General features: G+C 39.8%; 3 protein-coding genes across 4 annotated transcripts; 1 reads left to right on the top strand and 2 right to left on the bottom strand.

The window, feature by feature from the left end:
- Positions 1–49: 49 nt before the first annotated feature.
- Positions 50–11,085, bottom strand: Ube4B (Ubiquitination factor E4B). Its single transcript, XM_076124599.1, has 19 exons — positions 10,860–11,085; positions 10,078–10,710; positions 9,566–9,707; positions 8,080–8,639; positions 7,741–8,001; positions 7,403–7,649; positions 5,892–6,065; positions 5,660–5,780; positions 5,342–5,473; positions 4,944–5,141; positions 3,622–3,964; positions 3,317–3,412; positions 3,051–3,166; positions 2,765–2,903; positions 2,443–2,556; positions 2,234–2,354; positions 1,938–2,044; positions 1,628–1,721; positions 50–1,543 (listed from the first exon to the last, which is right to left on the bottom strand). The coding sequence occupies exons 1-19, from the start codon at positions 10,881–10,883 to the stop codon at positions 1,482–1,484; spliced, it is 3,684 nt and encodes a 1,227-aa protein (XP_075980714.1). The 5' UTR covers positions 10,884–11,085; the 3' UTR covers positions 50–1,481.
- A 581-nt stretch (positions 11,086–11,666) lies between these two features.
- Positions 11,667–22,839, top strand: LOC142979185 (serine/threonine-protein kinase mTor-like). 2 transcript variants are annotated; one of them, XM_076123977.1, is made up of 11 exons: positions 11,667–12,122; positions 12,333–13,103; positions 13,435–16,028; positions 16,239–16,402; positions 16,505–16,790; positions 16,874–18,615; positions 18,705–18,852; positions 18,939–19,154; positions 19,242–19,613; positions 19,728–20,042; positions 21,353–22,839. In XM_076123977.1, exons 1-11 carry the CDS (start codon positions 11,894–11,896, stop codon positions 21,785–21,787), a joined length of 7,272 nt encoding a protein of 2,423 aa, XP_075980092.1. In that variant the 5' UTR covers positions 11,667–11,893; the 3' UTR covers positions 21,788–22,839. The 2 variants fall into 2 exon arrangements, with proteins under 2 accessions (XP_075980092.1, XP_075980091.1); XM_076123976.1 differs by having other exon boundaries at positions 18,693–18,852.
- On the bottom strand, positions 22,835–24,894 carry LOC142979186 (cytidine deaminase-like). The gene is made up of 2 exons (XM_076123978.1): positions 24,742–24,894; positions 22,835–23,369 (listed from the first exon to the last, which is right to left on the bottom strand). Exons 1-2 carry the CDS (start codon positions 24,776–24,778, stop codon positions 22,951–22,953), a joined length of 456 nt encoding a protein of 151 aa, XP_075980093.1. The 5' UTR covers positions 24,779–24,894; the 3' UTR covers positions 22,835–22,950.
- Between the last annotated feature and the right edge of the window lie 1,042 nt (positions 24,895–25,936).

The raw sequence follows: 25,936 nt of genomic DNA, 5'->3' as shown, positions 1-25,936 counted from the left end.
TTTTCATTGTGATGATAAAAACAATGATTTGCCATTTATTTAATTTTATTGATATAATCAACGTAGGAGACCTCTATAATATAGAATCTTCATAATATATTGATAAATTACAAGTCAAATTATCATACAAGTGAGACCATGTAATTTAAGAAATGGATTTCATTCAGGAATGCCTGTTCTAAGAACTACATTGAATATATTGGCAGTGACTGGAGAAATATGTTATTATTGAGATACATGTAAAAACAAACTAAACTTCCACTAGAGTGACGGCGCATTGTGCTAGGCCTATACATTGAGCTCCTGTTGATCACGGGCTCAACATATTACACCACCACACAGTTATACTGCTATCACTGAATCATAATAATGTTATATTATTAGTGAAAATTATGCTAATGATATCATAGTGAGTGTATATTCTAATTCTCAAGTGAAAATCCATTTCATATTTCATACCATAACTAAAGATATAAAGGAACAAATCACAATGTATTAAATGATAATACAAAAATCATGTTTGCTAACAAAGACTAAACATAATATCACTAAAATGAATAGTAATCAAATCCATAATATAATTAAATACATTTTTCTAATTTCCATTTTGCACAAAAATAAGAAGTCTTCAACATTCCATACAATTCCTATAAGTTTATATATTTATATCCTAATGTATAACCATTAGTTAAACTAATGCAGGACTAATCATTCTAAAATCGAAATTACTTGCACACATTGTCGTAACAGAGATTTCCTATAAAATGCACAAAGACGTTCAGTTTACATGTTTCACACTAAATACTTTATGTCGTGCTAGTGTTCCACGCTCGTACAGTTTGGGGTCGAGAGTTCGAGACAAAAGCACCTAGATATCTTACACACAAAATGTCATGTCCATTGTCATCTTAGAATTTAGGCCTTTATATCTACATGTGATGTTAGTAACATTAAACATACATATGTATTTAGCGTTCCACAGCGCCTAACTTTACATGTAACAGATGTTAATTTAAATATAATATTAAAAATTTAATTATTTTCAAGTTAGTGATGACGAGACGATATTCAAAATTAAGTGCAATATTGTTAAAGCTTTCAAAAGTTGCCAGATTTGTTACAATATTATGTGACAAGAGTTGGAGCATATCAAAAACATGAAGGTGGGTTAATTTATTGGTTCATGTCACAGTTGTTAAATACTAATGGAAGAATTTTGTGACTATATTAGCTTTATTATTAAAACAATTTACCAATTAAATTAACACCTGTACGTGAATTCAGAACAATCCGTTCAGTCAGAACGTTAGATGAGCTCGTAGTTCCTTACTTGACGAAACATTTGCACGGAATAACATACATGTAATAATCTCACATTCATGCTACGGACAATAGTCCATCAAAGGCGGAAAAATCCGTCCGGTAGTCTTTATATATGGGTTACGTTATATACATCAGACTTTATTGTTGGCCTCTGACGCTTATGACGTCGACGCTTTCTTTTCGCGCTGCCATTGAATTATTTTCTCTTTTAGTTCCGTTGCTGAAAACAATAGATTTCGAATTATTTTCCATTAAATAAGTTGTTATAAAAACAATACTTTAATATAAATAATAACAGTAATACCTGGACGTAATTGATCCTCTGTAAGAGGTTGTCGATTGAAGGGATCGGTCGCACTGTTCAGTAAATGACGAAGAATCACCGACCGGTCCATAACCTGAAGAATACAAAAATATCATATTTATTTACTCTAATTCTATAGACATGAATAGTGACTGCGATTTACTTTTGCATTTCTATAGCTATTGCTGTAATCTCTGACTAGTCTTCAGTCTAATTGAACATCACTATCTAAATTTAAGGAGTTACTGTACTGTTTTTATATGAATTTTTGTATTGTATAGAGATATTTTCTTATAATAATCTCACTCACCTTTCCTGAAGGCAACAATACTGGGTCCGTCATAAGTGTATCCATGAGAGGATCTCTGAATTCCTCAGGTGCATCGGCGAATTCATCACTTTTTTGTTGATTGGATACTGAAATACATAAATACAACGTGAGAATATAATAAAATAAAATATTGCAGGGCCATTATAAAAGTTAAAGAACTGCACACGCGTGTCATCATGTATTCTTAGTACAAGAATATATATTAAATGGGTTGTTGAACAGTACATCAGTTAAGCTCTTTTGTTATAAGGCCAAATATGTCTAAAAATACGTACCAGCAATTTGATATGCATTGTCAGCGAGCGCCTTGAAGCGCTCTATTTCCGTTGAAGTTTTGATGCATGATTTCGCGAGCCTCACTGCAGCCTCTTCGAACAGCTCTTTGCGGAATGAACGCTGCACGATGACAAGAGTTGCATTATTAACAAATAGAATTAGGATTTAGCTATAGCATAATTTAACTAAGATTTAGAACTAAAATTACCTCATCGGCCGCTAGTGCGGCGTGGAACAGTGGCGAGTCGAGATGTAGGTAGATGTCTACTAACTGACTGAGCAGTCGCCGCGGCTCCCAGCCGTACTTCTCCGGCCGACGAACCTGTGAAAATATTGCGTTGTTGCTTATTTAATTTTACAATTCTCAAATACGTAGGTAAAATGTTTTGTTCTAAACGGTAGAATAATATCTAATGCGAATAATGGAAAAGTTTCTTAGATGCGGTTAAACGATCGTTTTAACAGGTTCTGGCTCATAGCGTCCAGTGTTTCATCATCCATGGTTTATTTCTAGAAATTGCGTTTCTCACCTTAAGGTTTTTACACTTAGGCCCACAGAGTTGCTGCAGGTTGAAATTGAGCATGGACGCGAGTCTGTCGACCAGTTCGGCGCGTAAGAACGGCTCCTTTATCTCCACCGTCAAATACTCCAACATGTCGACTGTCTCTCTGCAACGGAAAACGTAAAACACGTTAGCATTTTGAAAAATACATTTGGGTCACAAACAATAATGCGAACGATGCGGAGATGTGCAAAGCTAAGGTAGGTCAGCGGAAGCGGTGGTGCCGTTATTGTAAATGTAAGAGAAGGTGTACCTGGCCAGCGTGAGGTAGGAGCGGCACTGTCGCTCGTCCTGCGCCAGCGCGCGGGCCCGCGCGTCGTGCGCCGGCGCCGCGCCGCCCTCCTGCGCCTCGTGGATGCGCTTCAGGTACTGCGGACACACACACAATGTACATACACATACAATCACTCAATATCACGACCACAGCTAAATACAGCTCGGCGACCCGCTTTATAAATTGACACTCGTGTGCAAGTCGCTCGTAGCGTCAGTAAATATGAGAACTGAATGTCGACTTACCGTGAGACACTCGTCGAGTAGGAATGTGGTATCGTTCATCAACATGTTGATGAACTTGACGAACTGGCGGCCGGACCGCGACTCCTTAACGATAGCCTGGAAACGACGATCATATTATTGGTAACTCTCCTGACGATTCTTATGTACTTTCTGCGTACATTCTTTATACTTTCTACATACGAGACGGACCGGTCTCAGTACGTACATAACGTCCATTAAATTATAAAAAAAATATTAAAGATTTTTTTTTAAACGATTTCTAATGTTTTGTACATATAGTATCATTTAACAAACAAAAAAAGTACCTGTTTATGAATAGGTCGCTCCCACATGCCTTTCAATATGATACTGATATGGAATCGAATCGTGAATTTGTCGTAGAATTCTGTGCTCTGTCCGGTGGTTTCTATATCTGTGTAGAACTTCATTAGTGCACTGGGCAGAGCGGTCTGCGACATCGGGTGGTCCATAAACTTCTCGTATACATTCTTGAGCTTCAGTGGCACGGACAGGTTGATCACGAAGAGGACTTCGACTATTTTGGCGACAAGGTAAGGGTTCTTGAAGAGACTGGAGTTGCATATCGCGGAGAGCAGCCAAGTGATGACCGGATCCTCGATGTAGTCGGCGACGATCTGCGGCACATATCTGAAAAGCGGTTACGGAGATCGTTAATGTCGTGTACTCTGCTAAGGATGGATATCGAGACTTTTCTATTAACGTGTGACGGAACTAATACACATAATGGGCGGGGTCGGCGCGGCCCTGCTCCAGCTCACGGGCACGTAGAACTAATATAGATAATGAGCGGGGTCGGCGGTAGGACACTCACTGCACGGCGAAGAGCATGAACTCGGCGATGTCCTCGACGTACCACTCGGGCGTGGCGCAGAAGGCGGCGCGCGCGGCGGGGTCGGCGCGGCCCTGCTCCAGCTCACGGGCACGTAGAACTAATATAGATAATGAGCGGGGTCGGCGGTAGGACACTCACTGCACGGCGAAGAGCATGAACTCGGCGATGTCCTCGACGTACCACTCGGGCGTGGCGCAGAAGGCGGCGCGCGCGGCGGGGTCGGCGCGGCCCTGCTCCAGCTCACGGGCACGTAGAACTAATATAGATAATGAGCGGGGTCGGCGGTAGGACACTCACTGCACGGCGAAGAGCATGAACTCGGCGATGTCCTCGACGTACCACTCGGGCGTGGCGCAGAAGGCGGCGCGCGCGGCGGGGTCGGCGCGGCCCTGCTCCAGCTCACGGGCACGTAGAACTAATATAGATAATGAGCGGGGTCGGCGGTAGGACACTCACTGCACGGCGAAGAGCATGAACTCGGCGATGTCCTCGACGTACCACTCGGGCGTGGCGCAGAAGGCGGCGCGCGCGGCGGGGTCGGCGCGGCCCTGCTCCAGCTCACGGGCACGTAGAACTAATATAGATAATGAGCGGGGTCGGCGGTAGGACACTCACTGCACGGCGAAGAGCATGAACTCGGCGATGTCCTCGACGTACCACTCGGGCGTGGCGCAGAAGGCGGCGCGCGCGGCGGGGTCGGCGCGGCCCTGCTCCAGCTCACGGGCACGTAGAACTAATATAGATAATGAGCGGGGTCGGCGGTAGGACACTCACTGCACGGCGAAGAGCATGAACTCGGCGATGTCCTCGACGTACCACTCGGGCGTGGCGCAGAAGGCGGCGCGCGCGGCGGGGTCGGCGCGGCCCTGCTCCAGCTGCGCTCCCAGCAGAGCACACACGGACGCGTAGAACTGCAGGCTGCGTCGCATCAGCTCCCCTTCCAGCAGTGCCGTCTCCGCGCACTGCTTCGATCTGCAAGTCGGGACGCGCACGGTTAATAGCTACTCGTTTCTGCATTTATCACACTTATCACGTCACTCGACGTCGAACAAGATTTTCAGTTTCTTTTATACCTGTCCAACCCCGGGAAATCGAAGCGCTATATTCTATATCTGTATGAGAATAACTGTTTCAAATTAATGTTATTAAGAGATCGACTTTCGTGATTTTACCTGTGTAGTCTCTTTATCTGTCTGCGCCAACGGCGAAGCAATTCACGGTTGCGAAGCGCCGAGTAGCTGTTACGCCACTGGGGCTCGGCAGCCATCAGCTCTTCGATCACTTTCTGTAGGTCACGGAACGCCCTGAAAAATACACATAGTTTCTTACTTTAAAAAGAAACTGAATTAACTACGCGCACAGCTATATCAAAAACCGTATGTAAAAAATCCTAGTAGAATAAGTCCATTAAAATTGCAGAAATGTTGTTGTATCATAAATTTTATATTTTGAACACGTCATTAACAACACAAAAATATGGGACCACGTACCGAATGCGTCGCTGATGTGTGTGCAGCGCGGGGATGAGCGCCACGTGGTGCATGTGTAGTGTCAGGAACCAGCACACCGTCTGGAACTTCGCCTCGGGCCACTTGTGGTTCGGGTCCTTGTCTAGTTTTACCAAACAAACATATTTTAAAAACCAAATTATAGTAAGTACCAAGAGTCAGCTTAGAATTCAGTTTTAGTTCAATGACTCTTCAATAAGAAAGTAGTACTGACTGAGGGAGTCGAGCCAGTCCTGCGCCTCCTGCGCGGTGAAGTAGAGGCGCGTCTCGTCGCGCACGTTGACCCACGAGTCAGGCTGGAACGTGTACAGCGGGTACACGCGCTCCAGCTTGATGCGCACAGACAACAGCTGCAGCACCGAACACACGTTGAGCATAAATCCGTCCCCTGCAATAACATACAACCACCGTGCTATGTCACCAATATTGTTATTGTTAATTTGTGGACCTTGAGGGCCAAGTTACTTCGGTTAATTCTTACAGAGGAACGTCTAATTTGATTAAATCGATAAAAATGCAATATAAACCAATGGTAAAGTATTTTTTTTACATTTAACGATTGCTTTGAAAACTATATTCATCTGTATCGCAATTGGGATTATCGCCGAACTGTTTTTTTTTCATAAGTATAATAATATATGAATACAGGGTTTGAACTTTAAAATGTAGGTAACTACGTATATTAATCAAATACCTATAACAAAAATAATCTGCGTCTTGTTTTGCGACAGCAATCTGTTTGTCGCGACCAAGTGAAAACATTGAAAACATAAATATTTACTGTTAACTGACAACAAGTGCGACTTAACGATACAATCAGAATCTTGGAAAGTAAATAATTTGGATTGACGCCAATACAAATTCGTCTAATAGACCAATACGAGGTGAGCGACATTTGAAAGAAATATGTGCTCTATTTTCGCCAGTCATTACGCGCAGGGTCCTACGACGCACAATGCTAACGTTTCAATTTATTACCGTTGTCAGTGTACCGCTAAACGTGCAGTAATGTCTTTATCAATTAGTTTAGGAGACTAAACAGACGCGCTCGCATCGAACAACTCTTGCCATTAAATAATAAATAAAATCCAAAATCATTTTAATTCGAAAGCACGGATGCATTTCGTGTGCCAAAATATACACAAATGAATTTCATGGCTCGTACGAAATTGTGTTAAGTAGGTATGTTTGGTGTGTTTTCGATGTTTCTGAGGGCTATTGCGGGATTGTAAAGTTCTACATTTATCCCGGAAATAGGGTTGCTGCGTGTAAGGTAGCCAACATATAAAAGTGTAACTTCGTGTAGTTCACTCAGAAATTGTGGCAACAAACACGAATAAACTCAATTAGCTACTTGAAAACAAGCCGTATGTAGTTTTCAAACTATAGAAAAGCTATTGCTAATAACAAAGACAGCAAATGAGCAAAGGTGAAGGTTACGTATATCGATTATACCTGGTTAACTACTATTATTCGTGTCGCCACTACACCCTAATATTAAATATTTATGCATAATTACGAACTACGAACTCGTGATTTGTGCGCGTTTATTTCTTGCCCGCCTTGAAGTATGGCATACCAAAAAGATAATTGTTTAAGTCAATGTAAGAAATTAAGAATAATGCAATGCATATGTAATAATGCAATATTAATTAATAATAAACAATACTTGTTTGTCGATGAATTTTTATGACGGATTTCTATAGACAATGTTTCGTAACTTACCCGCTAGAGATCTCTCATCAGTCTGTAGTTGTGCTCGTCGCTCATTCCTCTGCAGGAGAGCGGCGAAGTAGTTGAGCAGCGGTTCCCTGGCGTCGGGACACAGGAGGATGTTGTGGCAAATATTATGCAGCGTGTTGCGGCTCACTTCCACCTCACGCTGAAGAGCGAACGCCAGGCTGCGGTCCCCCGAGCCGGTGGCGAACAGGCGCTCCGCCAAACGCGGATTCTCCTCCGCAAAAAGGGATATCTGTCGAACGTTTTCGGATCGATTTACAAAAATTCCCTGCGGAGCTTCCGCATCTAAGAGCGAGAGACGAGTCGACGTCGACGGCACTCACGGCAAAGAATGGTCCGAGGAAGCTGACGCGCGCGATCTCGCGGCCGGGCGCCGTGGTGACGGGGTCGGGGCACAGGCTGGGCAGGCGCGCCAGCAGCTCGGCCAGCGGGCGGCGCGCGTGGCGCGGGCCGGCGCGCAGCTCGCACAGCGCCCGTAGCGCGCGCAGCGCCGCGCAGCTGCCGCCGCCACCGGAGCGCGCGCCCAGCGGCGACACGGCGCGCCGCATCTCCTCGCGGATGCCCATCACCAGCGGCACGAACACCTGCGACGCAAACTTAGCTCACGACTCGCTCCCCGCCAGCCCGCCGCGAGTGGCGAGTGTGAGCCGAAGCACGCTTACCTCCTCGAACACCTCCTTGTCCGTGTAAGTGGCGAGCAGCAGTTCGGGGATGAGGCCGGTCGGCGGCGACACGACCAGCACGTACGGGAGGAGGGGAGACTTCCTACACTTTTCGAGCTCGAGGTGGCCCTGCAGCACTAGCACTAAATGGTTCACGAGTAATGTCCTCAAACTTTGAAGCAGGTCGCTCAGGGGCGGCTCGGAGCTCTTTTTAGGATGTTCTCTTTCGTACGTGTTGATGTTACCGTAGAATCGCACTATGTAGCTCACGGCCAGACCTTGCGTGGGAATCGTCTTAGGTAGAGGCAGCGACGGTGTGGGGCAATCCGCTTTGTCAGATTCTGTCTCCGAACCGAGTTGTCCGCTCGTCAACATATCATCCCCGTCTTCGGTCATTCTTTTGGTCGTTTCCGTTATTGCGATCAGTTTTTGATTTAGTGGATCTGAGCCGTCTGCTATTTGGGTGAGAACGTCCATAACGGCTTGTGCCGCCAGCTCGTCTAAACTTAATTTAGGTCTGTCGAGGAGAGACGCTGCGACCGATGGCACGAAAATTCCTCCTGAAATTAGTAATGACTGTCGGTAATGGTAGTAAAAAGGATTTAACTACGCAGACGACTGCATCCGCAATATGCTGGAGACCATGACACGACGTGCTGACGACATTCCGCCGCACCCTTTGTGTTCTACAGTCATCTGCAGGGTCTTCATCTAATGAGAAACGTCATTAGAAGCAATAGAAAACAAAATATGTTGACTACAGTAATAAACAACTCGAATGGCAATCAAATTCAGCCAATAGATCTAAGAATCAGTATCCAAGTGATAGTGAAGTTAAATGATGAAAATTAAAAAATGGTACACATGGCTACAATCATCCTTTAATTTTCCACATATATTTTCTACCATCTAATCACTAAATATTATAAAATAAATTCTATAATTCTACAAGAAGAGTTTAATTTAATCCTATTTAATCAGGCAGCCATTTAGCAGTTTTGTTACAGTGCAGTGTAGACAAAATTAACCTACACTATGTTTTATAATAGAATACAGATTATCCTCTGTTTTGGGCTTTCTTTCTCCCATTGCTTAGGGCTGCAACTTGGAACATGCAAGTACAGATTACAATTTGAATGTGTACTTATAAAATTTTAATTGTAATTCTTAATAAAATGCTTGCTGAAATCTTTTATAGTTTTATATATAGAATAATAGTTAATTTAATTGTGGTTGATAAATCACAGTGGATTCAGTTAACTAAGATAACATATTGGATATTCATTTGGTAATAGATACAGTAATTAAAACTTGAAATGGAAGGTAGCCTATGAAAAGATTCCTACTACAATTTTGCAATTATTAATCAGTGCATTGTGAAGCTGTATTTCAAAATACATTGTGAGAATTTTAAGTTATAAATTACTCAACTAGTTTATTGGAACTAGGTTAAAAAAGAAAGAAGTAAGTAAATAAAGTGTCAAACCTGCACTATCTTCTGACCAAGATACTTGTAAAATCTTGGCTACAATGTTCCTTAGCTGTTCCTCTGTGAGTTCAGTACAACTGACTGTGCGTGACCGGTGTATCTTGCGTGCAGGTGATGCTGTAGTGTCACTGTCATCAACCTGTCACAAAAACTTATTGTTACTATGTGTATTCCAATCAGACATTCTTTTGTTTCCAAAATCAGTATTAGTAATCAATTTAGATTCACATTATGTAGTAGCATATTCAATCCTTTATTCTAAAGAATTACTTGCAATGATTATTTAGCAATATTTCTATATAACTGTGTACCATGCAATATATTTAACTTTCATTATGATGTAATTTTTACTGTACCCAACTCACTGTTTGTAATAAACACTAATATTACTGACTATCTGTTATGCTTTCATGGCTAAATTATTAAACCTTTTGTTATGAAATATAGGGTGGAGATAGATGGGGACTCATAAAGAAACACAGCTACTTTAAAAAAAGAAAACAACTGACCTCCATTGGTTCTTGTTGTTGTTCAGATTGTGAATTCCTCTCTGACACATCATCAACATCCATGGAGAGTGACCGTCGTGAACAACTAGGTGATGCATTACTGGGCCTGGGCCTCACTGGTGATGGTTCTGCAAACTGTGCTGGAGATATTGATCTTGAAGTACTGTCTTCTCTTGTTGAGGCCCCTTCTGAACCACCAACAGTAGACTGTGGTAAACTAGACACTCTCACTGAACCACAACTCAACAGTGTGTCATCACCCATTGAGTCAAAGCTGTTGTACTGTCTGGTTTGTGACAAGTCAGTCATCTTTGTGTCAGGCATCTCATCTAGTAGATTGTTATCTGTCTTTTCTGTTACAATTAGCCCATCTGCTGGAATCTTTGTTTGGTCTGTTTCACTATCTTTCACACCATCTGAATAATTTGGTTCTTTGTTTGTGTTGGCAACATCAGGGGTGGATGGCTCCGTGGAGCCACGAGGAACTGGCGCGGCAGGAAATCGAGGCTGGGAGGAAGTTTGAACATCGGGCGATGGCATCGAAGCTCCTGGCGTGACGGGCGGGCTGGCTGGCGATGGCGCTGACCCTGCGCCACCGAGAGCTGCTAGCCGCGCTAGGCGACGCTTCCGTATCTGCAAACGTCCAACATGAGCTGATGCTGCACGTGCATGCATCATCTACACGCGCCAACATCAAACACCAACGCTTTGTTTTGTTACGAAATTAGATTGGCCATACGCATTACGCCAAGGTTCGTTTACAAAACAAATTTGCTACTTACCTCTTCTTGACTCAGCTCACTCATGATGGAAGATTACTACTATGCACTTTGAACAATCTTGTCGAAACCACTATTCCTTTGAATTTAGTTTCAAAAATTTGGATAAGAAAGAAGAGCAAGCCACACAACGGCGAGTCAGTCACCTCGCTCAGCTGTTTGACGTTTGTGGCTGGTAGAATGACGAGAAAGTATTGAAAATACACGCGTCATCCTTGTTCGAACTCTAGGCTCAACAAAGCATAATTTCGACTATCTCTTTCACACAAGCCAACCTGTGGTGTGTAAAAAAGAGACAAAACATAAAAAAAGGTTTGCTGTCTATACATATGTATACAGCCTATGGGCATGTTTATTATGTATACTTCATTATGTTCGGTTTTACGTAATCATTTTCCTATAATATTCTTAGTAGTACAGACATCGCCTAATATTGTATTAAATTTAAATAAATAGATATTGTTCATCACTTTTTTACATTATTTTCAACAATTTAATAAATTTTAAATCCACAGATGGTATTAATTTAAGTAGGTATTGAATGAGGGCGGACCGATACCAAAAATTTCGTTCAAAAAATATAACTTTACAATGTGGTGCATAAAATATTTATTAATTCTGATAGTTATACAAATATCTGATTTGAAAATAATCTTTAAAACATTGGGCACTGTACCGCATTTTTGTCTTTTTGTATATAGCTCAACAGTTTTGAAAATATTATGTCATTTTATCCTGATTTAAATTCTTAGCTTTTCTGTTGAAAAATTCTGAACGAAAGATATGTGGTCAATGGCCGCATGTATTGTATTGTTAATTTGTTTACGTTTGGATTGTTAAAAAATTGCAATAATACGATTTGCATTTTCTAGTGAACAATCCCAAAGCATACAGTAGTGTTAATGTAATCTTTGAGTTAAAGAAATCAAATTGCTATAATCATGTGAACTACATTTCAAGCCAGTCAAGGATGTGATTCTTTTGATAAAATAATCTAAAATAATATAGTGAATTTTATCGTTATTGGTATTTAATTAATGAAAATGACGAGTTATCAAGTATCAGATTTAGTCTCAGGGCTAAAATCTCGCCATGCGGAGACCAGACATAAAGCTATTCGAGAGTTATTGCATTTTACAAAAACGGATCTTCGGGAGATGTCTCCAGATTGTTTAACACAAGTATTGGATGATTTCAATCAACAGATACATGCTCTCACTTCCAGCTATGACAACAATGAGAAGAAGGCGGGGATTCTCACAATTGGTATGTATCTTATAGGTTATATCATTCTGATTGTCAGATTAATAAATGTAGGTTGATAGGCAAAATCCAATTAAACATCTCTGTGATGAATACTAACCAATATAAATCTAACCTATCCAAATTACTAAAGTATTTCAGAAGTGGAGCTGATTATATTATGTTGTCATCATGTTACAAAAACACATATTAACATTTATCTCATTATTTCAGTTTGTCTAATTGGTGGAGATACAGAAACAACAAAGGCAAGAAATGTCCGTTATGCTCACTATCTGAGAAATGTTTTTCCTTCAAATGATGTAACTGTTTTGGAGCTGGGAGCTAAAACAATGGGAAAACTTGCAGTCACCCTTGGCATAAAGAGAGTTGAATATGTGGAATATGAAATAAAAAGATCCTATGAGTGGCTGGCAGAAGAAAGAAATGAAGGGAAAAGACTTTCAGCTGTTTTAATATTACGGGAATTAGCTATTTCCATGCCATCTTATTTTTATCAACATATTAATGGTTTTTTTAACCACATCATGATCCCTTTACGCGATCCTAAAGAGCAAATAAGAGAAGCCGCTGCAAAGGCTCTGAGAGCTGCATTAGTAATAACTGCCCAGAGAGAAAATCCTGAGCAGAGTAACAAAGCTCACTGGTACATTCAATGTCATGAACAAGCCATGATGTCATTTGCTGATCAGACAGGACGTGAGAGGGGGCTCAGTAGGGATGATCATGTGCATGGAGCACTTTTGATTCTAAATGAACTGTTGAGATGTTCTAATTCAGCTTGGGAGAAGAAGTACACCAGTTTAATGCAGAAACTTGATTCTGAGCAGGATTTGTCAGATGAAATGACTCCTTTGAACTCAAAAGTACAAAGCTCTTGGACAATACAACACTTTCCTGATGATAAAAGTCAACATACAATAGTTTATGAGTCAAGTATTTGCAAAAAGCTTATCACTGAGACATATGAAAAAATTTGCTCAGGTTAGTAGATTAGTAGGTTGCTATGGCTTTTTTTGTTAAAAATTTATATAAATTGTATGCTATAGTAATATTACTATGTATAACATCATATTACTACCACAAAAAGTAGTTATAGATTATCATTTGTAAAATTAAAGATATATAATAATATAAGAATATATATTAAAGATGTACAAGGAAAATATAAATGCTAAAATATAATGTTAACCAAGTTAACAAATCAGTTTTCCTCATCAATATTTCATTGAAGTGAAGTAATCAATCAGTGTTTTATACTAACAGTAGTACAGTTTTGTCTAAACTGCTATACTTTAACAATTTATTTTTACAGACGTTATGGCACAACAAATATCAAGAGCACACAGTGTACACCAGATGCTTTTACTGTTGATCCCTCGGCTAGCTGCTTTCAACCGAGATGCATTCACCAAGAGACACCTTAAGTCCACAATCAATCACTTAATAACTTTCTTACGTGGGAGGGAGAAAGAGAAAGCTATGGCATTTACCACTTTGGGCCTTATTTGTGTAGCTGTAGAGAATGATGTCCATGGATACTTACCAAGGATTATAGAAATTATTAAGTTGACATTACCACTGAAAGACACACCTAAAAAGCGAAATGGCTCTGACACACCATTATTCAATTGTGTAACTTTGTTAGGCTTTGCCATGAAAGAAGAAGTAGCAAATGAAGTAAAAGAATTGTTAGATCCAATGTGTGCTACTGGTCTGAGCCCACAGCTCACTACATGTTTTAAAGAACTAAGTCAGAATTTACCTTCTTTGAAGAAAGAAATAACAGACAGACTCCTGAACATGTTGTCCTTAATACTGCGGAAGAAACCATATGCTGGTGGCGGAAATAAACTGTCAATTGATGAGAATCAGATAGTTCATATGTTTACAACTGCCATGTTGGTGGAGCCGCATGATGCTGCTAAGTTGGTTTTAGCTTTACGGACATTAGGCTCTTTCGACTTCGAATGGAACAATACATTAATGTCTTTTATTAGAAGATGCACAGATCACTATGTCCTGAGTGAACAACATGACGTGAGGATAGAAGCTGTCAAGACTGCTGCTAAACTATTAATGAAGGCTGTTGAGAGATGTGCTCAGACAAATTCGCGCACTTTAAACGTGATAATTGACGAGTCCCTTGGAAAATTATTGTCAGTCGGTCGATCAGATTTCGATCATGAGGTTCGATACAGAGTCCTAGAAATATTTACCAATCCGATATTTGATAGGTATTTAGCCATAGAAGAGCATCTGAACTGCCTGTTTGTTGCTATCAATGATTCTAACAATGATGTGAGTGAATTAGCTCTGTGCATAGTTAGTAGGCTCAGCAATATTAACCCTAGCTACACTATACCAACATTGCGTCAATTATTTGTACAAGTTTTGATGGAGCTTCAACATTCCGAATCGACGCGTAATAAAGAACAAGCGCTTAGAATGGTTAACAACATCATATCTCATGCCCCGCGAATAACGCGTCAATTCGTTGACACGATACTTAATGTTCTCGTGCCAAAATTAAAACAGGAATCTAACAATCCCACAATGGTATCGACAATATTGAAGGCGATTGGTGATTTGGCTGAAGTGAATGGTGGTGGAAGTGCTCTCAATCAATGGCTCCCTCAGCTTATGTCTATTCAGATCGAAATTCTGTCGGATCCGAACCAACTGGAAAAGCGCAGTGTAGCTCTTTGGTCTTTCGGACAAGTTGTGAGCGCCACTGGTCATGTAGTCACTCCCTATATGGAATACCCGCACTTAATGGACATGCTCCTAAACTTTCTAAAAACAGAGCAACAGACAAGAGAAAGAAGAGAAACGATTCGCGTACTTGGGTCATTGGGAGCTTTGGATCCTTACAAACACAAAGTTAACCAAGGTCTAATCGACTTTCAAACTGTGTCTACCTTGATTCCAGTCTCTGATCCTTCAACCAGCGAGCATTTTGATTCTAATATTAGTGAAATGGTTGTCAATATGTCTCCTCTGATTCTTGATGAATTTTATCCTGCCATTGTTCTCACATCACTTATGAAAATGCTACGTGACCCAATGTTAACGCAGCATCACACAAGCGTCGTGCATTCTGTCACTTTTATTTTTCAAACTCTCGGTATTAAATGTGTACCGTATATATCTCGAGTAACACCAAATCTTCTGTATGTAATACGTACAACGGACAACAGCAACTTTCGCGAGTTTCTGCTCACCCAACTGGCGCAGTTAATTTCCGTTGTTAAAATACAGATACGAAATTACTTGGAGGATATATTTGATATAATTAAAGAGTACTGGACTCCCAACAGTCAGCTACAATCTACCCTGATAATGTTGGTGGAACACATAACTGTTGCCATCGGACCAGAGTTTAAAGTATATCTCAGGAAAATACTGCCTAATATTTTGAGAGTTCTTAAATACGACAGTAGTAAAGACAAAATGTTAACAGAAAAGCTGTTGCTAGCCATACAGAAGTTTGAAAATAATTTGGATGATGTGTTGCTGTCAATAGTGCCTGCTATAACCAGCCTTTTTGACGGTAGAAATATACCGATATCTATTTCGAAATTGGCGATGGAGACTATCGAATATCTGTCTATGTACTTGTACTTTAAACCATACTCGGCCATTATAATTCAGGCTCTGGCAAGAGTGTTAGACAACAATCCTGTGTTGAGACATGCAGCTATGAATACACTGTGTGCTTTGGTGATACAACTTGGTCGAGAGTACATCGACTACATACCATCGGTGGATAGAATACTGATCAAACACAAGATACAATGTCCTCATTACATCGTATTGGTGACGAGATTGCAAGCCATTTCAACATTGGCGTCAGATGACGACTATTTAGATGAAACCCGATTACGGCTGAGAAACAAAAAAACTGATGTATGTATTATATTTGGTAATTTTATTATAAGACAGCATGGTTAGTTGTTTATTATTTACATAATATATTAATCGGTCTAACTGGGAGGCAAAACAGAAACGGGACAAGCCGAGCTAGAGAGTCGAGTCGGTTTTGTTATTCGATAAATATTGCCGAAACGAATATATGCTTTGCTTTTCACAAAATGTGTATATTATACTTGTTTTCAGGTTGGTCTTGGTGACATGCAGACTATACCCAGGTTAACATTGAATGTGTACAACTTGAGGAAGTGTTGGTCAGTCAACAATGTTATTTCTAAAGAAGATTGGACCGAATGGCTTCGTCGATTGAGCATTGGTTTCTTGACTGAGTCTAATAGTCCAGCTATAAGGTGAGATATAAAATCTTATCTGATTCTAATGAGTAATGCAACTTAAACTTTCATGGCACACTTGTAAGATCATAACGTTATCTAATTAATTTTGTGTTTCAGAGCGTGTTCATCTCTAGCACAAAACTACCCACAGCTAGCAAATGAACTGTTCAACGCCGCACTCATGTCGTGTTGGACGGAACTGGATGATGGCTCGCGGAAAGAACTGGTTGCAGCTCTCGAACACGCCCTGACTGTTCCCGACAATCCTGAAGTTGCCCTCGCTGTACTCAACCTTGCAGAGTTCTTGGAACATTGTGAAAAAGGCTCCCTGCCCATACCCATCAAACTGCTCGGAGACACGGCTATAAATTGTAGAGCGTATGCTAAAGCGTTGTATTATAAGGTAAGATTAGTAACTTTTGTCGTTTGGTTTTTGTAAGGTATAAAACTTCACTAAACAAGCTTATTACGTCTGTTGCTTTACAGGAACAAGAGTACAAAAGAAATCCCTCCAAACAAGTTATTGAGTCTCTGATACACATAAATAACAAACTTCAAAGAATAGAAGCAAGCAGCGGCTTACTCGAAAAAGTCATCATGCAAAAGAAGAACGGAGATACTTCACTCAATGTTCACGTCAGATGGTATGAGAAACTACATAATTGGGACCAAGCGTTAGATTTGTATAATAAAAAGTTGGAAACAGAACCACAAGACGATGACTCACGGTTAGGTATGATGAGGTGTTTAGAAGCTCTGGGTGAATGGAGGAAGCTGTACAATATCACATCTGAACAATGGGACAAAATGTCCGAAGACATTAAGAAGAAGTCGGCAAAAATGGCTGCGGCCGCTTCATGGGGGTTACAGGAATGGGAATCGATGCGGAAGTACGTGGGGTCCATCTCTGAAGACAGCCAGGAAGGTGCCTTCTACAGAGCTATCATTGCTATTCACGAAGGCCAGTGGTCAGAGTCTAGACATTTTATCGATTCCGCTAGGAATCTGTTAGATATTGAATTAACTGCTGTTGTTGGTGAAAGTTATCAACGAGCGTATGGCGCACTTGTCAACGCACAACTGCTGACAGAATTGGAAGAAGTCGTAACATATAAGCTGGTGGAAGAAAGAAGGAACCCTATCCGCAAATGTTGGTGGTTGAGGCTGCAGGGAGGGCAAAGATTAGTCGAGGATTGGCGTAAGATGCTTCAGATCCGCAGCTTAGTAATGTCCCCTCGCGAAGATTTTCAGACTTGGTTGAAGTTTGCTTCTCTGTGTAGAAAAACAGGTGCCATTAATCAAGCACATAAAATTGTTCTCTCTATATTGGGTAGCGATCCTATCAATAACCCTGATGTACTGTTACGTACTCAAGATCCGAGGATAGTGTTGTCTTACAGCAAAAATCTCTGGGATGCAGGAAATAAGCGTTACGCTTATGATGTTCTGCAGAGATTTGTAGACAATGCAGAACCCGACCACGATGAACATTACAGATTATTAGCTCGTTGTCACCTGAAATTAGGATCTTGGTGCGAATCTCTCCAGGAGATTAATGAGTTATCGATTCCTGAGATACTACGTAATTATGCTGCCGCGACGTTCCTTGCACCTGATTGGTACAAAGCGTGTCACGCATGGGCCTGTATGAACTTTGAAACGGTTCTATTTTACAAACAACAGGACAATATATCTGAAAGTAGCCTTGCTGGTGGTTCAGGAGAGAAAAAGGTTTCTAGAGCAGACTTTATTAACACACATACTATACCTGCTATTGAAGGCTTCTTCAAGTCTATAAGTTTATCGAATGGCAGCGCGTTGCAGGATACGTTGAGGCTTTTGACGCTATGGTTCGATCACGGTCATCACCCTTCGATTTACGATGCGCTGTTCGAAGGAATCAGACAAATCGATGTGAAGATATGGCTTCAAGTAATACCACAACTTATTGCTAGGATTGATTCACCGAGAAGTTTAGTTGCGAAGCTAGTACATATATTGTTGATAGACATCGGTAAACTGCACCCACAAGCTTTAGTGTATCCTCTGACAGTGGCTACTAAATCGTCGTTTGTGACGCGGAAGAATGCTGCCAACTATATTCTTAAAACTATGAGCGCACACTCACAGAATCTAGTCAATGAAGCCGCGATAATATCCGAGGAACTTATAAAAGTGGCTATTTTGTGGCACGACCAAGTGTTCATTGCGCTGGATGAAGCGTCTAGGTAAATAATACAACTCTTGTTTTATATACTGCGCTTCCTTTCTTTCCTAGGCATACAAAATAATATGACATTTTTAGATTATATTTCAGTGAAAAAGACTACAGAGGTATGTTCAAGACGCTGGACAAAATGCATGCGATGTTGGACCGTCCCCCGGAAACTTTGAAAGAAGTCTCTTTCCTTCAAATGTATGGAAGAGACTTGCAAGAAGCACGCCGTTGGTGTGAACTGTATAAAGTAAGTTTCGACATTTAAATTCATTTATTCGAGTACTTACTCCATTCTTTCACACCTATCTTGACGTTAAAATGTATGTTGTACAGGAATCAGGCGAGAACCGCTATTTGAACGAAGCGTGGGACTTGTACTACCACGTGGTGCGGCGCATCGCGTCTCAGTTCCGTTCGCTGACGTCACTGGAGCTGCAGTATGTCAGCAAGAGACTGCACACGTGTAAAGACTTCGAGCTCGCCGTGCCTGGCTCCTATGTGCCTAATGAAAAAGTTATTAGAATATCACATATACATAGTCATCTACAGGTATAATATAATCATAATATTTTTTGAATGAAGTTTTCAAACTTAAACATAAAATAATATGTTCATTATTATTATTTTCTCTCACAGGTAATTAAATCCAAACAACGTCCGCGTCGACTTACCATCCAAGGATCGGACGGCAAGCAGTACATGTTCCTTCTGAAAGGACACGAAGACTTGCGTCAGGACGAACGAGTGATGCAACTGTTTGGTTTAGTCAACACGCTGCTGCAAGCAGACCCTAACACATACAGGCACGACCTGGCCATACAACGATATGCCGTCATACCACTGTCACCTAACTCCGGCCTCATTGGATGGGTACCACAATGTGACACGCTGTATAATCTGATCAGCGATTATAGAGACAAGAAGTCCAATAAAATGGCGCTAAATACTGAACAACAAATCATGTTGAGGATGGCGTCTGATTATCAAAAACTGATGTTGAAACATAAGGTAGGACTTGAGATTTTGTGTGGATGAGGAATGTGCGAGTAAAGCTTATTCTTCGCACTCATTTATAATCTTTAGCGTTTAATTACAAGTTGTAATAACGTAAACGTGTTTTAGGTGGAGGTGTTCGAATACACTCTATCGCAGACTCCTGGTAACGATCTATCGCGACTACTCTGGCTGAAGAGTCCGTCGGCGGAGGCGTGGTTCGAGCGTCGTACGAACTACACGCGATCGCTCGCCGTCATGAGCATGGTGGGGTACATCCTCGGCCTCGGCGACAGACATCCTTCCAACATCATGCTACATCGAGTCACGGGAAAAGTCTTACATATAGACTTCGGCGATTGTTTTGAAGTAACTCAGACTAGAGACAAGTTCCCTGAGAAAATACCGTTCCGATTGACCAGGATGCTTATCAATGCTATGGAGGTAAGTTGTATGCGCTGATTTCTTCACGAGTCTCCAGTAGAATGTTTAGCTTGATGGTAACATTATATTAACTTCGTTGCTATTTACTTATAGATGGTTATCTAAATACATAAATGCTGTTTTCTTATCAATCAATCACAATATAAAGTTGATAACAATGTGCTGATAGATATCGGTATTAATATGTATTTACATGCTATATCTGTGTATCTTGGAGAATCTTAACTATTGCTAATACGACCACTAGGTAGTATAATATGTCATTAATATTATTTTATTTGTATAAGTGATTTTACCTGACATTTTTATAACGTTAGGCGGCAGTTAAATCTTGTTGCTATCTTTATGGCCACTTGATTACTTTTTCAGGGAAAATACCAAAGCCTTAGCTTGTGGATTGGTCTTTGCTGTTACGGAAAATTATTTTAAATTCGGTTTCTCTTTATCAGGATATAATTAACCTTTCAATGTCCTGATAACTTTGAATATGTAGTTACCAATCACAATCGTCTTATCCTTATAGAGATTAAGATATTGCACTGCTTGAATGACATTCAATTAAAAGGATTATTACTAGGAACAATGCATTTTATCAATTATGGGAAAAGTCATTATGTATTCGTAACAAAGTGTTATCTCTCAATCTGCTACAAAATTATTTAAGTTTATAGGCGTTTTATTTTAATCATTTTGTAAATACCCTTGTTAGGACAACAATAAATTCTTCATTAATCTGGTCTTTGATCGTTTTGAAGAACTTACCGATTTTTTTTTCTATAGCCTAAATTGAAATACAGATCATTTACGAAACTGAGCGTGTACGCGCATATTTCTGAACGTACGTAGATACTTGAAGCGTAGTTCATATTTTAAAGCTTAAACACAACAAATTGATCATTGAGTCGTTCTCTTGATCATTTGATCCGGCCGACCTCGCGCCTTAACGAATTGGACCAACTAACACTCAACGTTAATTATTTAATCTACTGTATGTTTCTTTCGACAAATATATTATGCAATACCATCTACACTTCCAAGGGTTTAGAATAAGAAAATTCTATTGACGTAACAAGTGCCTAAATAAATCGAATATGTTTATGTAATTCCCTTAATGCATCGAATGCATGCAATGAACTTTTGATATAGATCCATTCATTCAAAAATTGCATTATAGGATAAAACAATAAAGAAATGTATTAATGCATTCGTAAGACAGGCATAAAATGTTATTGTTACTGCATTGACAATGACTTACTATAATACGTATAAATATTTTCCGTGATATTTATATTTTTTTTTTTATTACATAGGTGACGGGTATCGAGGGTACGTATCGTTTCACGTGTGAGTCAGTGATGCACGTGCTGCACAAGCACCGTGACAGCGTGATGGCGGTGCTCGAGGCCTTCGTGTACGACCCGCTGCTCAACTGGCGTCTCGTCGACAACGAACACCGCTCGCTCACCGAATCTTCCTTCTCATCAGACATCGACTCCTCGTACACGCTCCCCAGTAGAAGTCGAAACCATCTCCATTATGAATCTCTCGAGATACCGCCCGAGGCCAATCTCAACAAACGAGCACTGTCTATACTGAACAGAATAAGAGATAAACTAACCGGCAGAGATTTCCCTCACGTAGAAGCTGTGGTGAGCGTGCCCAAACAGGTGGACCTACTCATCAAACAAGCGACGAACAATGAGAATTTGTGTCAGTGTTATATCGGCTGGTGTCCCTACTGGTAATCAACGTGAGTTCACCTTACGCTATAGACACTGGACAGAGCGTTTTTTCTTGACTTCTCTTTTGTATCTCCACACGCGAAAGCGAGAGGTTAGAGAAAGACTGATATAATAAAAGAGAAGGACACTATATTTTTGACAAGAATCAGCGCTCCTTTGCAGCAATAGTTGTAGCATTGTATGTATTATTCTAAGTATAGGAAAACGCTAAAAGCGTGACGTAAATTCACCATCTAATGTAAATACAGGTGATTTATTATTTTATTGCTACGACTATTGTTTTATCTCTATTTGCACCTTACGTGATGTAAAAATATAGTCATTTACATAAGGCTAAATATTTATTTTATTTTTATGATATTAGTGTTTATTAAGAAAATTAAGTTATAAGTTTGTTATCATATAAAATGTTTATGTTAATATATTATGAGTTAAAGTTATGGAAAATGTGCACAGTCAGAACAGTGTCATCAAAATCACTACTATCGCTTTTATGTTGATAAGATTCTACAATGAAAGTTAATTGTTCCTTAACTATTACTATATACTTTAACTGTAATCTACTCAGTATTTTATTATGTGTACCACCGAATCATAGCGCAAAGACATGAGTACATCTGCGCGCCTGCCGACAACTATCAGTTATAAGTAGAACATTTTTTCTATATCTTTGTTTGTTATAATCTTAGATAACATATATTTTGTTTTTGTAAGAATCATCATAAATAACGAATACTTGACGACATTACGTCTTGTACCAGCGCGAATATCAAACAATGTAGAAAAGCTAAGTTCATTCAATTTAAGTCAAGTAATCTGGTGTTATTTTAAGAATACTTATCTAATGACTACTGTACTTGTTACTCAGCCAATTATTTGTTTTAAGATTTGTTGCTTTTAATGCTTATCCAAAGCAAAAACACACGATTGTAAATATCCTAAACCTAATTGTAAGTCACGTTAAACGCGTTGCCATTACGTTGTGTATATTGGACCCATACAACTATATTATAAGTATTTGTAAATACAATGCGCAATAAAAATGTTAAAGCTTTTTGTACATTTTTATTTGACAATCTATTCAAACTTACTTCAGAGACATGAAGAACAATTTATATAAAAATAAATTTAAAATACATATCAAAATCATAGAAAATACGTTACGGTTAAGGTAAACTATCCTTTTTGTAACTGACGTATGCCAGTGGTAGCAACTGAGATATCGTCGTACACAATACGTTGTCCAGCGATGGTTTACTCAAGTATATTTCAATGTCTCCGTTAGAACTGCGGAATTCACTGAGCGTTTGACGACATACTCCACAGGGTGCGGTGAAATCCTTTTGATGTGCGACCACGGCAACCGTCTTGAACTGCATGTATCCGTCAGACACGGCCTTCGCCACCGCTGTGCGTTCAGCGCACATACATGGTGTCATCGTTGCATTCTCTATGTTGCAGCCGGTGTATATTTTTCCATCTTTCTCAGTTAGAATAGCACTCCCAACTGAGAAGTTCGAGTAGGGGCAGTATGCTTTGGTCCTTACTTCAGTCGCCGATTTCAAGAGATTCTGTACTGTTTCACCTGTAAAGTGATTTTCATTAATGCCAATCTCTAAGTAATATTGTAGTTACGTTATCGAGTTAATGCGCTGATAAAGTGTGATTAATATCCGCTATTTCGGTATACCGACAGTATTTTGTGTTTTTCACAGATGTAATGTTTTGTGAGTATTGTTGTAACAGGGAAGCTAGTATAGATCGCAGCCACGGTCGAAATTACACGTTCTCACTTAAGTGTCAGAATAAGGTGGCAAACACAATCGACGACCGACATTGATTTTAAATTGCTCAATAAGTCAATACACAAAATACTTACATATGCAATCGATATCATAAAGTAGGGCATAATAGTTAGTTTTCTCTTGATTAATACGAAATTTGGGATGCAGTGATAGCCGAGTGGTATAAGTTGACACCTCCCACGCAAGTGGTCGCAGGTTCGAACCCAAGGCAACACACCAATGACTTTTCGAAGTTATGTGTGTATTAGAAATAATTGTCACATGCTCCAACGGTGAAGGAAAACATCGTGAGGAAACCTTGCATGCCTAAAAATTTGTTTAATACATTTATTGAGGGCATACAAAGTCCCCAACCCGCACTTGGCCAGCGTGGTGGACTCAAGGCCTAACCCCTCCCTCATTACGGGAGGAGACCCTTGCCCAGCAGTGGGACAGTAATGGGTTAAAATTTATTTTATTTATTTAATACGAAATTTTATAAAAGGCAATGTCAAGCCAATTAGTATCCATGACGACGATGCAGAGTTACCGTAAATATAATTTATGATTGGTACATAATAAGTTTTATTTTTTTAAACTTGTCTACACTACATTTAATTATACTGTATTTTGTTTATTGATTTCTTCGTAGCATTGTATTATTTCAAAGAATGACTTCAACAACAATTAGGTACACATTCAACTACGATACGTGATGATTTTCGTTTCGTTTCTGTTGATATTTCCGGCTAGCCTCCAGCTCTAGGTATAACAACACGGAAGGAAATATAGCACAGCCATCTAGAATATAGATATATACATATTATACCTACATCATAAAGAGTTTTATTAGGAAGGATAACGAGTTTGTTGGAGCAATACTCCAACAAACAGCCAGCAACTACCGAGTGTTATAAGCCGCTCATATTTTGTTATGGTCGTTATATATAAATCTATTGCGTTTAGAATCGAGGTCATTAGATTTATTATTAGAATCGTCTTGCAAAAATAGCTAACCGAGAAAAGAGCTTACCTACTAGAGTTAGATTATTAAATCGCAACTCAAATATAAATTCATAAAAATTGGAATTTTAAATAATTGCTGGTTAATAAGAACAAAATTAAATTAAATAATAATATCGCGTCCGTGTAAAAAGGTAATTAAACACTTACTCAGAGAGCTAAACGGAACTACTTTGAAATTATCCATGAGCGCGCGTTCGCGAAATACACAGTAGGAAGCAATGTAAGGGGCGCCCAGCACTCACTGCGGTCACCGGCCAACTGATTAAGTCAAACGATCGCTGATTAGACTGTTATGATTGAAGATCCCTTGTGACAAACAGCGTGGTGTTTCTGTTTTAAATGTCTAGCGTGTACTGGAAACGATTACTTTCTTTACGCATGGGGAAATTGTATTGCGTTAGTACCTACGTTGCACTATGACAAAGTCCGCAGCAGAGCGATGATGTTCGGTTATAATTTTTAGGTATTTTTGCCTTCCTGTAATTTGTAAACACGTGTTAATTTCGACAATAACCCTTGATTGAATGCTGAAATCATCTTACTTGCTTTTATTTTTGTGGAACATATCTACTAGACAGTTATCTACAATAGAGTCGAAGAGGGCACCGCACTCTAATACTTTTATTTAGGAGTAAAATGTAATAATCTACAAAACTTGAAGCTTGTAAACGCAAGTGAACAGTGTGAGTTTTAAGATAGAGCGAGAGAATTAGTCGTCTGGGCTGGTCCTGGACCTGGAAGGCTTGACTAGATGTTTTCGATTCCAGCCTCTGAATTACTTTGCCGTTAAGTAATCACGATTTTATCAGTTTTGATTTAAAAAGCATGACATCGCATGTGCATTGTAGTCAAATACTTAGTTCGGAAGTATTCGACAACCATTAAGGTATTGCGTTATGTTATGCAAATTCCTATCAGGTACCGTTTGATCGAGGTATGTCGGTTATTGTGTGCGTACTGCGTACTACAAACAATTTCAATTAGACCTGTAAGTAGGTAGGTAGGTACTAGGTACATATACATACATATAGGTACGATGCATTATTTTGTCGATTTAGCCTGGGTATAAATGGTGTGAAAGGATTATTGAATTGGTACTGCGCTTGATGACTGAGAGGCTACGTAGGAAATATGAAGCATCACCCATCTGATTGGAGGCCCTAAATTTTGCACGAATATAGGTACCTACTACTTAAATATGTTCTTAGTATGACTGAAGATAATATGCAGTTATACTCGCTACTGGCTTCTGTTGATATAATTATATTTTGTAGGGTAAAGTAGAAAACCCCTTACGCGTTGTCACTTCGCTTCAGGGTAAAAGTATACAATAATTAATTTC

This window comes from Anticarsia gemmatalis, chromosome 16 (genome assembly GCF_050436995.1).
Source record: "Anticarsia gemmatalis isolate Benzon Research Colony breed Stoneville strain chromosome 16, ilAntGemm2 primary, whole genome shotgun sequence".
In the NCBI taxonomy this organism is placed as follows: domain Eukaryota; kingdom Metazoa; phylum Arthropoda; class Insecta; order Lepidoptera; family Erebidae; genus Anticarsia; species Anticarsia gemmatalis.
This window is presented reverse-complemented; position numbering and strand designations above follow the sequence as displayed.

What these genes read in the sequence shown, in the direction of transcription:
- Ube4B (XM_076124599.1), bottom strand. Translation starts at nt 10,883, where the DNA reads ATGAGTGAGCTGAGTCAAGAAGAG. An exon ending in TTGGTCAGAAGATAGTGCAG is followed by an intron (nt 8,640 to 9,565) that starts GTTTGACACTTT and finishes TACTAATTTCAG; the next exon opens with GAGGAATTTTCGTGCCATCG. An exon ending in CAATGCATATCAAATTGCTG is followed by an intron (nt 2,045 to 2,233) that starts GTACGTATTTTT and finishes TATGTATTTCAG; the next exon opens with TATCCAATCAACAAAAAAGT.
- LOC142979185 (XM_076123976.1), top strand. Translation starts at nt 11,894, where the DNA reads ATGAAAATGACGAGTTATCAAGTATCAGATTTAGTCTCAGGGCTAAAA. An exon ending in TGAGAAACAAAAAAACTGAT is followed by an intron (nt 16,029 to 16,238) that starts GTATGTATTATA and finishes ACTTGTTTTCAG; the next exon opens with GTTGGTCTTGGTGACATGCA. An exon ending in GCGCTGGATGAAGCGTCTAG is followed by an intron (nt 18,616 to 18,692) that starts GTAAATAATACA and finishes TGACATTTTTAG; the next exon opens with ATTATATTTCAGTGAAAAAG.
- LOC142979186 (XM_076123978.1), bottom strand. Translation starts at nt 24,778, where the DNA reads ATGGATAATTTCAAAGTAGTTCCGTTTAGCTCTCTGA. An exon ending in AGTTCCGTTTAGCTCTCTGA is followed by an intron (nt 23,370 to 24,741) that starts GTAAGTGTTTAA and finishes ATCACTTTACAG; the next exon opens with GTGAAACAGTACAGAATCTC.